The following is a 14,126-nucleotide window of genomic DNA, read 5'->3' as shown; positions in this document are numbered from 1 at the left end:
TTTGCTTTCCTCGTTCAGTCTTTGCAAACAAAATCTAGTGAAACTTGCCTTTCACAACCATGCAAGGGAGCTACAAAAATGGAATGCTTAGCACAGAAAATCACTTATTAAAAGTGTAGCAGAACTATACTCAGTAAGTTTGAGGAAACTTATGGAGAGTTTCTTAACACAGGAGATTATCAGGTAGCAAATCCTTACCTCGTGTAAATGGTCACCACCTCACTAAAGTCAATAGAGATAGGACAGTTTATAATAGCTGAAGATTGGTCTCTGTAATTTATTGTGGGCAAAGCAAGGCCCAGTTTTTTGAGTCCTGAGTATCTCTTATAATAGCTACAGGAGGACTGGAGGGGAAACCATTCTGGTTCACAAAATAATATGAGGCTTCAAAATTTGTTTTTCTTCCTATAAAGAACAAAGCCAAGATCTTTTAAAGGTTTTCAAAAACTGAGGAAAGACTTCCTCTAGCATGATTGTTTGGGTACTAACCTGCAGTTTTAAAAAATGTAGGTTTAAGTCCCTTCTCCCTATCAGAAGAACATTTTAGGTTGAATAAAACAGCTTTCTGTGATGAGATAATACCTTATCCAGCTCTAATTCACATATGCTATTTCTATGGAAGGATGGATCATCAATATAAAGTGCAGAGTAAGATCTTTTTATTAGTGAGAGACTTTAGGATTTCAGTGCTATAAACCAACCAGAAATATTTTTTGCCTTTTTTTAGTAGTAATTCCCTTTTGGAAGGAGATCAGTTATCCAATACACATCCTAGTAGTCACTGTCCAGAGTGTGCTCATAATCTATATCCAGTGTTAATTAACAATTGTGACAAAGGCTGTAAAGAAGCAGGATTTCATTTATCAGATATCACAGAACAATGAGTATCAGCATATTCCTTAATATCATTCCATTTCCCATTAATCCAACCAGTTCTTGTGCATTAGCCACTAAGAGAGGCTGCCTCTTTGTGGGAGCATAACATACAGATAGGACATAGACTGTTTAAGGGAAATAATATGCAAAAAAGTTTGCACATTTGCAGTTCACTCTCTAATAACTCCAGGCCACAATGCATTTTGACTACTCCTTGGAGCAAATACATCTGTCCTGCCATACAGATGATCCATCAGAAGGAAGAGATTCTTTCTTACTAAGCCACAAAAGCAGAACTCTCATTCTAATTCCTTATATACCCTGTAGTTTGTAAGGCTTTCGTGTGACCTCAAGTTATCACTACAGTATGCAGAAGATCAATACTTCTTTGTGATGGTTTAGAGATGATTACAAGCAGAAGCAACACCACCAAATATTTTAATAAAACACCACCACCTTTTTTAATGAAACTAATTTGGCATTTACAGTAGCAGGCTAAGGGGAGTTAATGGTTCAAGGGATTGTTATCGGATATTTTACATATATGTTAAATTTTAGTCCAAGTGAATTGTGACCAAACATCGACTGTTCAGTGAAATGCTATGCAGAAAGAATTGTAGTCTGGAGTTAGTCCACATCACAAAATCACTATCATCATTGGCAGTCTGTGCAGAAACTATCAAACAGATATGAAGTCTAAACTTCCTTCTGATGTTTTCTCCAGGTCAGGACTGAGGTCCTTGGGCAGGGCAATGTGAGGAAACGTGTGCTCCTGCTGCTAAATCTCCTATGTGAATAAAGATTTCAGATCTAACCACCATCAATCTAGTAACTTTTGTGAGCACGATGTTCCCTTAAGTAGCCTATACTCTCCCTTTAGTTAAGACTCAGTGCACGTGACAGGCAGTGGCCTGAGCTAATGGCTTCAGCAACTGAATCAGAAAAAGTTTATTACAAATAAATTTTATTGACTGCATCAGAAACATGGTCGTTTTTAAAAAGTATATAACAAACTGCTGTGGGAACATCATAAAAGGAGGTTCTACATGGGAAGATGCCATTCTTAACTTGCACAGCTCTTGCAGCGCTGTAACCCGTTCTCGTTGCAAGAGGTACACTTGAGGGCTTTGAAAGAGTCTGTAAAACAGTTCCGAAACACTGACATCTTGCTCCCATGGCACGCTGAGCATGGAAGGAAGCCAAAACCTCCACAGGAAGGGCATTCTTGGGGATGCTGCACTCTCTGCACAAAGAAAAAGCAAGAGAGGAAAAATGTTACTCCATTAATAACTGTAAGCTCTAGCATAATGAGGATTCCAAGTCAGAATTCACTTTGCAGTATCATTCTAGGAAACAGCAAAATCTGAACACTGAAATTTGGCTTTGGTTTTTGTCATTGTGCTGCCATAGAATCTTGCTTTATCTGTTCTTTCAGGTGGTAAGAGCAGCATTCAGTGATCAGCCAAATTCATTACAAGTTGGTATATCTAACATAATGCTTAATGGCTTGTGTTTTCATTTGCCAAAAGAATTAGCCAGGTTCTAAATATTTTATTGTCTAGTTATGATCTATTAGGTAACTAAACTGGCCTGTTCTAAATTCTGGGGTAAGAAACAGGTTTTTTGTGTTTATATTATTTATGGTGCATATTATTATAGTATGACTTGTATACTTTCTCATGTTTATGTTTGGATTGTGTGATTCAGCATTTGATAGTTGCTCATATCTTAAAATGATTCATACCATCTAACCAAGGCAGAGCTCTTTGGAAAACAGATATATTCAAATCTAAGTATTGAGGAGATTATCTTAGGCTTTAACAGTCAAAGATATATACCAGCCGTGGGTCTGATTCTTCTCACATTTGTATAAATCAGGAATAAATGCCTTTGAAATCAATAATTACACTGGGGAAACTGGTGTGAGCAAGGAGAGAATAAGACTCAAATCTCTCAGCTGTCTCTGAATTGTTTTAATAATTCTGTCTTTATTTTCTTTTTTTTTATGATGCATTAAAGAGATTTAAGAAGCAGACAAATCTCTTTTGATGAAAACGTCACCAGTTAATTTAATGATTAACACCTCAAAATATTTATATAAATGGCAATCTATTATTGTTTAACTGCACGATTAATTGTTTTAATTGCTTGACAGCCCTAGATGTAACCCTTTGATAAAGTTGAATTTTGGGAGGGGAGGTCTAGCTTTGCTTTGAAAGACCTGAACTGGACTTGATGAAAGACTGGACTGCATATAGTGAATTCCTGTGTTCTGGATCTTCAGTGAAAATGAGTCACGACTGAACCTTATAGCTAATTTCAGGCAAAGCCATCTCTATAAATCAGTGGATGTATTCTGATCATAGTCTGCTCTAGCCTGCTATTTATACTTTAGTGGCACTTAATGGCCCCTGCAAAGATCAGGACACCCATTGTGTTAGGTGCTGTACATACACATAGTAAGAGACTGAGGTTTCATTCTAAGCAGATAGGACAGGCAAAGAGCGGGAGAAAAGAAGTGTATCTGTTTTACTGATGGGGAAAGGAGACACCAAGCTTTACTTGCAAGAAATCACACATGAATCCTGTGATAGAGCTGGGAATTGAACCCCCATCTCGTTAGCCCCAAACCAGGGCTTTAACCACCCATCCTTCTGGAGAAGGATGCTAGAGGCCCTGTCAACAAACACAGCTTAACTACATGTAAAGCTGTCTCACTGACCAGTCCTTTTGAGCCCAAAGGTGGCCAGTGGATGGAGGAGTGAGGGGTATTCTGCTACCCTTACTGCTACTACTGCTAAATTCCCTCAGGAACACCCATTTGTTGAGTGGAGATGGTTTGGGCTCTTTCAGTTGTACTATGTTGGATATTGTTTTTTGTTGTATTCACCATTGTGTTTCTCTTCTAGACGGATGAAACAATTTGCTGTCTGATTAAATATCAGACTCCTTATGCCGGTTTTGTTCCAGCTCAAATTGTGGAGATTGCATAAATAGTTCTTACAGAAGATAAATGTCTTGGGTTTTCTCCCTGTCAAATTCAGGAACAGTGGATGTGGACTGTTGAGTTTGGCATAACTCCAACCTTCTAATGGGGCTGGAATCTTTGCTGGTTTGTAACACTAAGTAGTTGTTCATTTTTAAAAAATGGGATTTATCATCAGTTTAAAACAGAAAGAAAGGAAATATCTAGCAAATAATTTGATTTTAACAGCACAACTTCCATTTGTAGTTTCTCCACAGAGTTTGTAAAAATACAATTACCTCAATTTTGGTTAAGAGATCCTGCAGCTCCCCTGATTCATTCATTGACAGAATTTTCTCAGCTCCCTATTAGCAAAAAGAAAAAACCCAGCAGATTTAGCATTGGGGGAACTGGAATTACCTGAGGGTTTACTCTTGGAAACTTAACTAGGTTGAATAAATGATTGAACTTTGTTCATGTGAAGTATTTTTGTTATGAGATGAACCTTAGAATGGCTAAAAGGTGAAAATAACTTAACCCAAGTTCCTGAACAGCTGTCCAAGGTTGGTTATTGAACTCTATATTGCATTTTTCTTGTGAATTCACCACAACTTAATTATAGAGATTGTTTTCCTCTTATTTTACATTATGCACTTCCTGGCAGAATAGAAAATGTCTTAGATGTCAAAAATACAATTATATAGATATACAATGCATCAGAGAATGTAGCTAAGTGATATAGGGGAAACTGTATTTCAAATGTTCCGGCAGGTGAGTATTGAATTCAGACATAACACTCCTAATAAGAGTGAGTAAGGGCAATGAAAATTCTGTAACAACATGGAAGTCAAAACTCTGTAGTGAATAATAATAATGTAGGCCTAGTACATTAGGCCTTTGGGGATTTCTGTGATATCTGAACCAGAGCAGTAATGAAATAGTTTCTCATTTTTCTTTCTGAAAGTAAATGTTCAGAGCTTATTACAAACAAAATGAAAGTGTCAAAGAAGATGTAAAACTTTTTTTTCTGTTTTTTTTTCTTTTTAGAAATAATTGAGGGTCCAATTTGAATGTTTTGCATTTAACTCATGTAGCTATTAGTGTCTTGACTAATAATACCTAGCTCTTACATAGCACTTAATCTGTAGTGCTCAAGGTACTTTACAAAGCAGCTAAATCTCACTATATCCATTTCACAGATGGGGAAACTGAAGCACAAGGCAGTCAGGCAACTTTCCCACGGTCACCCAGAAGGCAACTGGTGGCAGAACCAGGAGTAGAATCCAGCACTTCTGAGTCCCAGTACAATTCTCTAGCTAACAGGCAACTCCGTCTCTCCTGTAGCTCAGTAGTTACTGTCACTGCACCAAATACAGTACTCTGGATAAGAGGCTTCTGTATGTGCATATTTGAACACACACTTAGTTCAACTGACAATATGTTGGAGTGTCACATACTGGTATCCTGTTCTCCATGGTCAAAAACTGCTTCTCCCCTACCTGCAATTCCCCTTTGGGGGCTTGGAAGGCCCTGAATGCGGACAAATTTATGTTGTTCTACTGAGCAGAGAGGCAGGCAATATAGAGGCCAAACAGAGGGACTCAGTGCACACACCATGGGACTCTACTCCAGGATACTGTTTCTAGGGCAGCTGGGATGGGAGTGTAGTGAAAGATCAGCCCAGAGGAGGAGTCAGTGAGTGGTTGGTGGTTATGCCACTAGGTGGAAAAAACAGAACTGAAACCCTTGTGCATGGGAGTATACAGGTCCCCAATTACTTCTACAACTTATTAGTTGACTGGGGCAGCAAAGTGAAGGTACGGGTGTTCTACAGATCCTCTGATGGTATAAATTGCATAGTTCTATTAAAGTCAATGGAGCTACGACAATTCTTACAACAGCAGAGGATCTGCTTGTATCTAGCATTGTGGAAGATTCCTCATGCCTGCTCTCTCAACTTAGATCCCCAGCACAAAGTTGTTTTGCTTTGACTTTTGCCGAGGAATGGCATTTTTTTTCTTTCTGAGGCAGTCACAGCAGATGCTTGGGTATATTTCTCTGCTATAGCTATTGGCTGTAATTCAGAGACACAGTTTATAATTACAGTATTTTATCTCTTCAAATGACAACATATGAATATTTTAGCCAACACTTATTTAACAACTGATTGATATTCCATTATTTCACATTTACAGGAATTGAAAAGGAGAGGCAATATATTTCTGGCTGTGGTTAGTTACAGAAGCAAAGCTGACTGTGCACTCAACTCTGCCATCTTTGTTCATGTTGAGTAGTGCCTTCCTCCATGAGTTGTCCTATTGATATCTACTACAGATTATGGGCTGATGGAAGAACAGCTGCTTCAAAGACTGTTCCATGGCCCTCTGTGACACCTACACAGAGGCTTCCGAAGCTCTACCAGCCTCTAGCTTGAACACACCACACCTTCAGTTCAGTGGGATGACTAGCGGGAGGGTGCTACTCAGTCTGGGTAAGACTAGCAGAATCTGGAACATGAACATCCCAGTCACACAATGTGACTGTTGCTACAAAGCCATCATTTGCCAACACATACAATAGTGTTTGCTGAGGCCTATCTATGTGAGGTGGGAGGAGCTAAGCTCATGAGCTACACCAGTGCAAACCCTTGATACAGATGCACTGCACTGTTATAAGACACAGGTTGCACTGCTGTGATTTACCATGCAATGTAGCAACATTTAGGGATTTACAATTCCACTGATGTAGATACATCAGTGCAAATTTCCCTGAATCTAGACAAGCCCTGAGATGATTACAGTTTATTTTTATTTAGAACAGAAATAGCTATTGTAACTATGTAGTAACAGTTGTAAAAACCATTTCTGAGGAATTTCTAGTCAGAGGAAAGCCTCTTTTGTTGGATGAATACATTTTATCATCCATTACTAATCTAATACTAACCTAATATTAGTGTGGATTTAAATGTAAGCCACAGCACTTAGTGCTTTTATTAACCATTTTGCACAGAAATGGCAAACAAAAGGCATGCATGAACAGGGCTCCTAAGGTGCATTGTCTTAAATAATTATTTTCTTTTAATTTTCTTTCAGTCAGATTGAGTTTTAATGCACAGGAAATTAAGGAGGAAATCACACTTTGCAGTCCCTGTTTAGCAATGGTTCAATGAGAGTTTTGCCTGAGTTAAGGACCACAGGATTTGGTCCTAAGAGAATTAGCAAGAGGCATAGTTCAGGGACAGGAGGTGAAAGCTTTCCTACACCGTCCTGCCAATGCACTATATGCCTTACTTGTATGAGCAGAATTGCAAAGGTGATGTCTCTCTCTGAGCAAGAACTATCTCACAGTGTCTATATGGGAATTTAGTGACATGCATGTCTTTCTATATACACTAAGTTAAAGTGTGGTGTGAATGAGGTATGTTGAATGTAGATACATGAAGATCATGCCATGATCAGGGGCCCTGATGCAGAATCTGGGCCTAAATCTGTCTTTGAATTTCTTTTGCCTTTTATCTCTTCTCTCTTTAATATGTAAATTCTTTTATTTTTCATTTGGTTTTCCAGACTGTCTCTAATTTAAAGAGAGTTATCATTCACACAAAACTATTTTTATCAACCAGCAATAAGGAAAAATAATATTATGTTTTAATGGGGTCTTAGTGAAATAAATCTGCTGCTGTATCATTGGGATTTATTAAAAGTTTGAAAAGATGAAGTGAAAACAAATGTCACTAAAACAGAATCATCACTCTCTACCCTCCACCACACCGCAGAGAAAGTGCATTTGAGTTTAGGTTAAATCCGCCGCTCTTTTTGGGAGGAAAGTGTATAGTTCTGAATATAGCTGTGCAAATAACTGATTTTTCAGTTCAATGTAAGTTTCAAAAAGTAATAAAATAAAAAAATGAATGTTTTGTTCAGCCCAAAACAATACAGTTTGATTTCTAATTCTAAGGTGTTTTTTTAAATAAAGAAAAATTCAAAATAAAAATATTTTCAGTTGAAAAAATACAATATTTTATTTTGAAAATATCAATGTTTCTATGTTTTTAGAAATTTTTTTTTTGGGGGGGGGTTCACCTGTCAAAACAATTCAGTGATTTTGCCATGAATTTACAAAATGTTTTGGTTGACTTGAGTCTTCATTTTTCTCAGAAAAAAATGTGTTTGAAAAATTTCTCCTGGCTCTAGTTATGAATACTTCCATAATAGTGAAGAAACACCTTTAACATGACATCTCTTGGTGTGGTAGTTAGTTGCCTTGGTAAAACAGCTCCTGCATTCTAAGCAATCTTGCTCTTCAGTCTATAAATCTGCTTTTACGTTAGTAGAGTAAGGACTGACTCCTCTGCCCAAAAGCATATTCATTCTTGTTTTGGTCCATCTCTCTGGCTTGCCGGCTTAACTGTTGGCTTCAGATTCTAGAACACCTTAAAATGACACTCTTTTTTCATATACATTCTTATGATTTGCTTGGCTTTTGGCAGGTTTCTCCCCATCCAGCAAATAAGAGAGAACATTTGTACTGATGTTAAATCTGTCATTGAGAAGAGAAATATATGGGGAGCTTGAGTGCAGCAAGTCATGATAATCACAGAAGATGTTTATTTTATTAAGGTCATTGTGCCAAATTCTGGTCTCACTTATGCTGTCATTAATCCAGGGTAACTTTGATTTTGGACCCCGTATCTTCATTCCACAGGTGAGTGCATGTTTACTCCTTTTAGAAGGCTGAATGGGATGTGTGTCGCACAGCAAGTGATGCTTAGTATTACCCACAGTTCACAAACTGTAGTTTATAAATCACTGGTAATCTCGTGAAAGAGTAAAGTATCTGTAAGAGGCAACGCTTCCTTGTATAGAATATCTGCTTCTCAGATTGCCATTAAACAATTCCAGGAGACCAAGATTCAGCAGTTACTGCTGGACTTTTCAGTTTATGAAGGCAACACTCATCGTTTTATGGCTCTATAGATTATAAGGCCCAAGGGTACCTTTATGATCATTGAATCTGACCTCTGACATAACAAAGACCCTAATTTCTCATTGAACTAAAGCATGTCTTTTATAAAAGATGGCTGATATTAATATGAATAATCCACCACATTCCTGGATAAATTATTCCAATGATGAATTACCATTGCCATACCTTATTTTCAGTTTGAATTTATCTAGCTTCAACTTCCTGCCATTGAATCTTGTTATGCCTTTGTCTGCTAAGTTAAATAGCTCTCTACTATCAGAAATATTCTCAATGGAGACACTCATAGGCTATGATCAAGTCACCTATTAACCTTGTCTTTGATAATATAATTGGGTTTAGCTTCTTAAATCTCTCACTGTAAGGCAGGCATGGCAGACCTTGAATAATTCTTGTTGTTCTTTTTTTGAACCCTTTCCAATTTTTCAAAGTGTGGACACCAGCCATGACATAGTATTCCAGAAATGATCTCACCAAATATAAACATAATACCACCTTCTCCCTATGACTTTATATCCTCTATATACACCCTCATAGCCATACCAGCTCATGTTCAGTTCATTATTCACTATGACCTATGACCTTTCCTGAGTCACTTTTTTGCACGATAAAATCCCTCATTCTGGAAATATGACACAGTCTTGGTTTTTGGATGCATGACCTTGCATTTGTTCATATTAGAATGCATGTTGCTTGTTTCAGGGAGTAGATACTGGCTTATATCACTTTGTATAAAGACAAATAACAACCTTATTACAACCTTAAATGAGGCAGAGGTTGGGTGGCAACAGTAACTACTGTCTGAAAAGAGTGGGTTTATAAGAAATAAGAGTCCCAACTAAAATGGCAAACTCAAGGACATCTCTTGACCCTGCTTAGCCTACAGAATGATTCCCTTTCCTTGCTCCTAAAAGTCATCCCTCATAAAGTTAATGACCCAACCCCTATCTCCTTCACCATCTTTGAGGAGGGTTTTCCCAGCACAGAGGAATTAATCCCATTCCAGGATGCAGTTTTTTCATAAGGGGCTGAGGGTGGGTAGGGACATAATATATGGGAGCTGGGGACAGAGTCAGGTATTCATCTTTACACATTCACAGGATCCTACTGTTGGACAATTGATCTCACCCATTGTAACACGCAGTAGTCAGACATGTTCAAATGGCTGAGAACCTTGCAACAAAAGGAGAAAACTGTGAATGTAATATTGTTACATAGTCTAGGAAAGGAAAACCTAAATTTAGTCTTCAAAAAGCTAAATTGCTGGCTTATTGGTCTCTAAAAAGATATTATTAAAGCCTACCCTTTAGGAGTGCTGATCTCTGCAAAATGGGGAAAGCAGGTGGGGTCAAAACACTAGAGGCTTGCTCTGGTAACAGATGTATAATAGTTACACCACACTCGCGTTAGTGGGACAATGGCTATAAGGGCATTCACCATTCATACTACCAAAGGAAAGCCACATAGTTTTTCTGTTGCAAACTACAAATGCATTTTAGAGTAGAGTAATCACATAAATTTGCTACAATGACAGTAACAGTGCAAGCATTGCTACTTAGTTTATATAAAACTACATTTTACAATTGATATTTTCTTAACTATATAAATTTAAATGTTGTCATCATCATCATCAGTAAATCTTCACAGAGCATGAAACAAATAAAAATCTAATTCTTAAACCTGCCACCCAATTAGAACTGGCCAGAGGCAGGGGAGAAATATAATATTATTTTTTTAAAAGTGAAATTGATTAAATAGATATATAACTCAATTTCTTCAATCAGATCTCTAAGATAAATGAATAATGGAAGATAAAATTAATCAAATATTTCATATAAAAATAAATTATTAAATAAGTTCTACTTTAATTTGCAAAATATCATTCAACCAGCCACTTTGCATATTTTACATACAACTTTTTCTCCCCACTCCTTCGACAAAAATATCCCTAGGACTTTACATACGACAGGTCTCTTACAGTTCTGAATGCCCTTGGAAAAGGATAAACAAATGCTACAATTCCTTTTTGTATCACCTTCTTGCTGAAAATGCTGAGCTATTGAGGCAGAATGAAAAATCAGAGGGCATACTTCAGTTTCACAGAGAGGCAGGCTGGCCTCAGGTAAATGTTAGAGGAGATATCTCAGATTTAGTGAGATTATTCCATGACATCTAGACCATTTAGAAAATAGTTGAAAAAATGTGACAAGACTTGTATCTGTTTCTGTCATATCTGAACCACTCTCTCACAGAAGTCCTTTTCCTAGACCTCATGATCCACCTTATTTGTCTGCTGTAGCAAGAAAGCAATCTTTTGGCCTCTCTGCTGGATTGATGTAATGAATTCAACCTACAGCCTAGACAGAAGTCACCCTGAAGCTGAAAACAAACAGTAAGAGGGTGGCTGCAGGAGAAGTACAATAAAGACCTCATTTTATTTACTACCCACCTATGTCAACTGTACTATTACCGCTGCTGTTCAGAGTGAAATGTGTGGACCATTCAAACTTGCTACAAATAGGCTCACTTGTCCCAGGAGTATCTCTTCCTTAAACTAGCATTTTGAAGGAAAATGAACAGAGCACTATTTTGCCCACTGGATTTAAGCGGGAGCCACTGAAATAAAGCAGTCTGCCAATACAACACAATCTCAGTTTGTGGAAAATAAGCTCATCAATTTTTTTTTTCAGTCTCCAAATACATTCTCCTGGTGATTAACTGAAAGTCTCTACTGATTTTTAGGGTTACTGAAGAAAACTTGGCAAAGTGTCCTTTTACAGAAAAAGTTGAATACATATTTTGATTCAACATATGGCTGTTTTGGTTAACATGCCTAGCAGTAATCTCATCTGCTAGACTATTCTGAGAAAGCCAACACCAATAGACCAAAAACACAGTCTGAGCAAATTCAAATACATATTTGTGGATTTTTTTAAAAATTTTTTCCAGTATTAGCTCAGCTCCAATATCAAGGATCTCTTGTTTCTCTATTCCTTTTTTTTCATCAAATACATCTTTAGTTTTTTAAAGAAGTATTTAGCAACACAAACAACTTAGTTTGTCTGTCAACTCAATATCTCACCTCTAGCGATGGTTACTGGTTCCTTAACACCTTATTCATATATACATAAAGAATAAGTTTTCTGACGTCCCAAGCTTTTCTGTTTTTTGCTTCTCCTATTCGCCTTTCTTTGGAAAACATTAACCTTTGCAACCCTTCAGTGATGTGGAAGAACTGAACATTCTGCTTGAGGTCTCCCTATAACTACCAAGTAAACACTTTAAAAATCATTCTAAATAAGAAATGTGTTTTGAACAGAGGAGATGAACCCAAACCAAAATCTGGTTTCAAACATTTGTGAACTTTTAGCCCCATGGCTTGAGAATCCAAGTCTGGATTTAAAAAAAAAAAAAAAAGCCATTCAGCCTTTAGGTCTCAACATAATAGTACATTGCTCTTTTTTCACTTCCCTTCATTCTGATTCAGGATTATGCAGCTGTCATCCTCCATACATAAAATGAAAAGGTAGCAACTTGTGTGCAAATAAAGGAAATTTAACTAATTATGTACATGATGTAGAAGAGTGCAAAACTGCATCTTAACTGAAGGAACTGAGCCCCAAACTCATAGAACAAATTTATTTAAATGCAGAGGTTATTAAATAGCAATCTAATGCTGACTATTCTCAGTGTTGATTATTGAATATATTAGCTTTCATAAATGTGATATGAAGCCCATTTCCTTATATTCTTATGGTTTGAACTGTAAAGATGAATTATTTCTTCAGAGGCTGAGCATAACTTGTTCATTTGTTTGTTACTTAATAAGCTCCCTCCCACTTTTTCCTGTTTGTTTTATCCGCCTATTGCATCTTGTAGTAACCTAGACTGTTGGCTCTTTGGGACAGGGACCATGTTTTGCTGTATATCTGTACAGAGCCTAACACAATAGGGTCCCAATCCTTGATTGATCCTATAATACAAACAATAAAACAAAATAATTTCCCATTCTTATTAGTTAGGATCTACACATACAGACTGCAGAGTGAAATTTAAATTTGTGCAGAACTTACCCCAAGATATTGGCCATCAATAAAGACAACAGGTAGTGATGGAATTTCACACACCTTCCTGCATCTTTCTTCTAGTTCTTTTCCATAGTCATTGTTCAGAGCAATGTTTTTTTCTTCAAATTTCACTCTGTGATTTTGGAAGATCTTTCTTACTAGCTCGCATCTTTCAAATGTAGTTCTGACCACACGAAGGCTGGTAGTGTAAATTACAATGCGACCAAATTCTAGAACCGTAGACACCTGGAAAACAGAATGTTTTTAGTGTCCACTCAAGTAAATAAAATGTTAGTAATTACATTTATTTCATGGCTGGACCAGTACCTTTCAGTGATTATTCTGTTCTTTTGAAATATTATTTAAGCAGTAAGCACATCTTAACCACTTTTCCAAAATTATTGTTTTGATTTTTCCCTCTCAAACATGAGTATGGAAGAGGATGAGGTGTGATCTTGGATTAAGCTGTCATAATTGCCATGCAGGGGCCCAATTAAGAGGCTTTATGGTGGTTTTGCACAGTGGTGCAAGCAGCTTTGAACATTGATGAATCAGTCCCACTAGTTCCAGTCTCTCAAAGCACAAATTCCCAGTTATGTAGCTATGACCTTTATTGAGGTATGAGATGAATCCTTTTTTCGGGAATTTGCCAGATCCTGTATCAAATAGTGTTTTGTTCTTCCCCATCCAGTTGGGACTGGGGACCCATATAGCCAGTGATATCTTGATCTCACATTAATGCACCTAGAGTACAGGGGCAGTCAATAGGAGGATTGTGGTCCAAATCTGGACTGCCAGACACTTTTGAACAGACCCCCAAAATCTTTTTATTTACTTATTATTATTTTCTCTGGAGTCTGGACTTTGACTATACCTTGACCAATAAATTTGGACCTTGACAAAAAATAATTGACTACCCCATGCTATAGCCCTTGCTATCATGAATCCTCATGAAAAGCCAATGCTACTGCCAGGAAAAATGGATGCAAGAGAAAGGTAGACAATTTTGTCTGTCTAACTGAAAAGGACTGGCATCTCTTGAGTGGCAACTCAGTACTGCCTGGTCTTTGCTGAGGATTCAACCAACAGTTTTCCCTTTTAAAATGGTAAATTTAGAATAAGGGTCAGATCCAAAACCATTGTAGTCAATAGAGGTTGAAAGAGAGAGAGTGTGTGAGAGTGTCTTCCCTCTTTAAAAAAATGGCTTGTGTTTATAATAATGTCTAAGAACTTTC

General features: G+C 37.3%; 1 protein-coding gene across 1 annotated transcript in view; it reads right to left on the bottom strand.

The window, feature by feature from the left end:
* Positions 1–1,869: 1,869 nt before the first annotated feature.
* GRXCR1 (glutaredoxin and cysteine rich domain containing 1) overlaps positions 1,870–14,126 on the bottom strand; it is a 52,824-nt gene continuing 40,567 nt past the window's right edge. The window contains exons 2-4 of the mRNA XM_030564153.1: positions 12,898–13,137; positions 4,141–4,206; positions 1,870–2,119 (exon numbers count right to left, since the gene is read on the bottom strand). Of these exons, the coding sequence (XP_030420013.1) occupies positions 1,940–2,119; positions 4,141–4,206; positions 12,898–13,137 (486 nt within the window). The 3' untranslated portion in view covers positions 1,870–1,939. The remainder of the gene's footprint in view (positions 2,120–4,140; positions 4,207–12,897; positions 13,138–14,126) is intronic.

This window comes from Gopherus evgoodei, chromosome 5, assembly GCF_007399415.2.
Source record: "Gopherus evgoodei ecotype Sinaloan lineage chromosome 5, rGopEvg1_v1.p, whole genome shotgun sequence".
Taxonomy (NCBI): Eukaryota; Metazoa; Chordata; order Testudines; family Testudinidae; genus Gopherus; species Gopherus evgoodei.
Note: the sequence above shows the minus strand (reverse complement) of the source record. Positions and strands in the feature narration are given on the sequence as shown.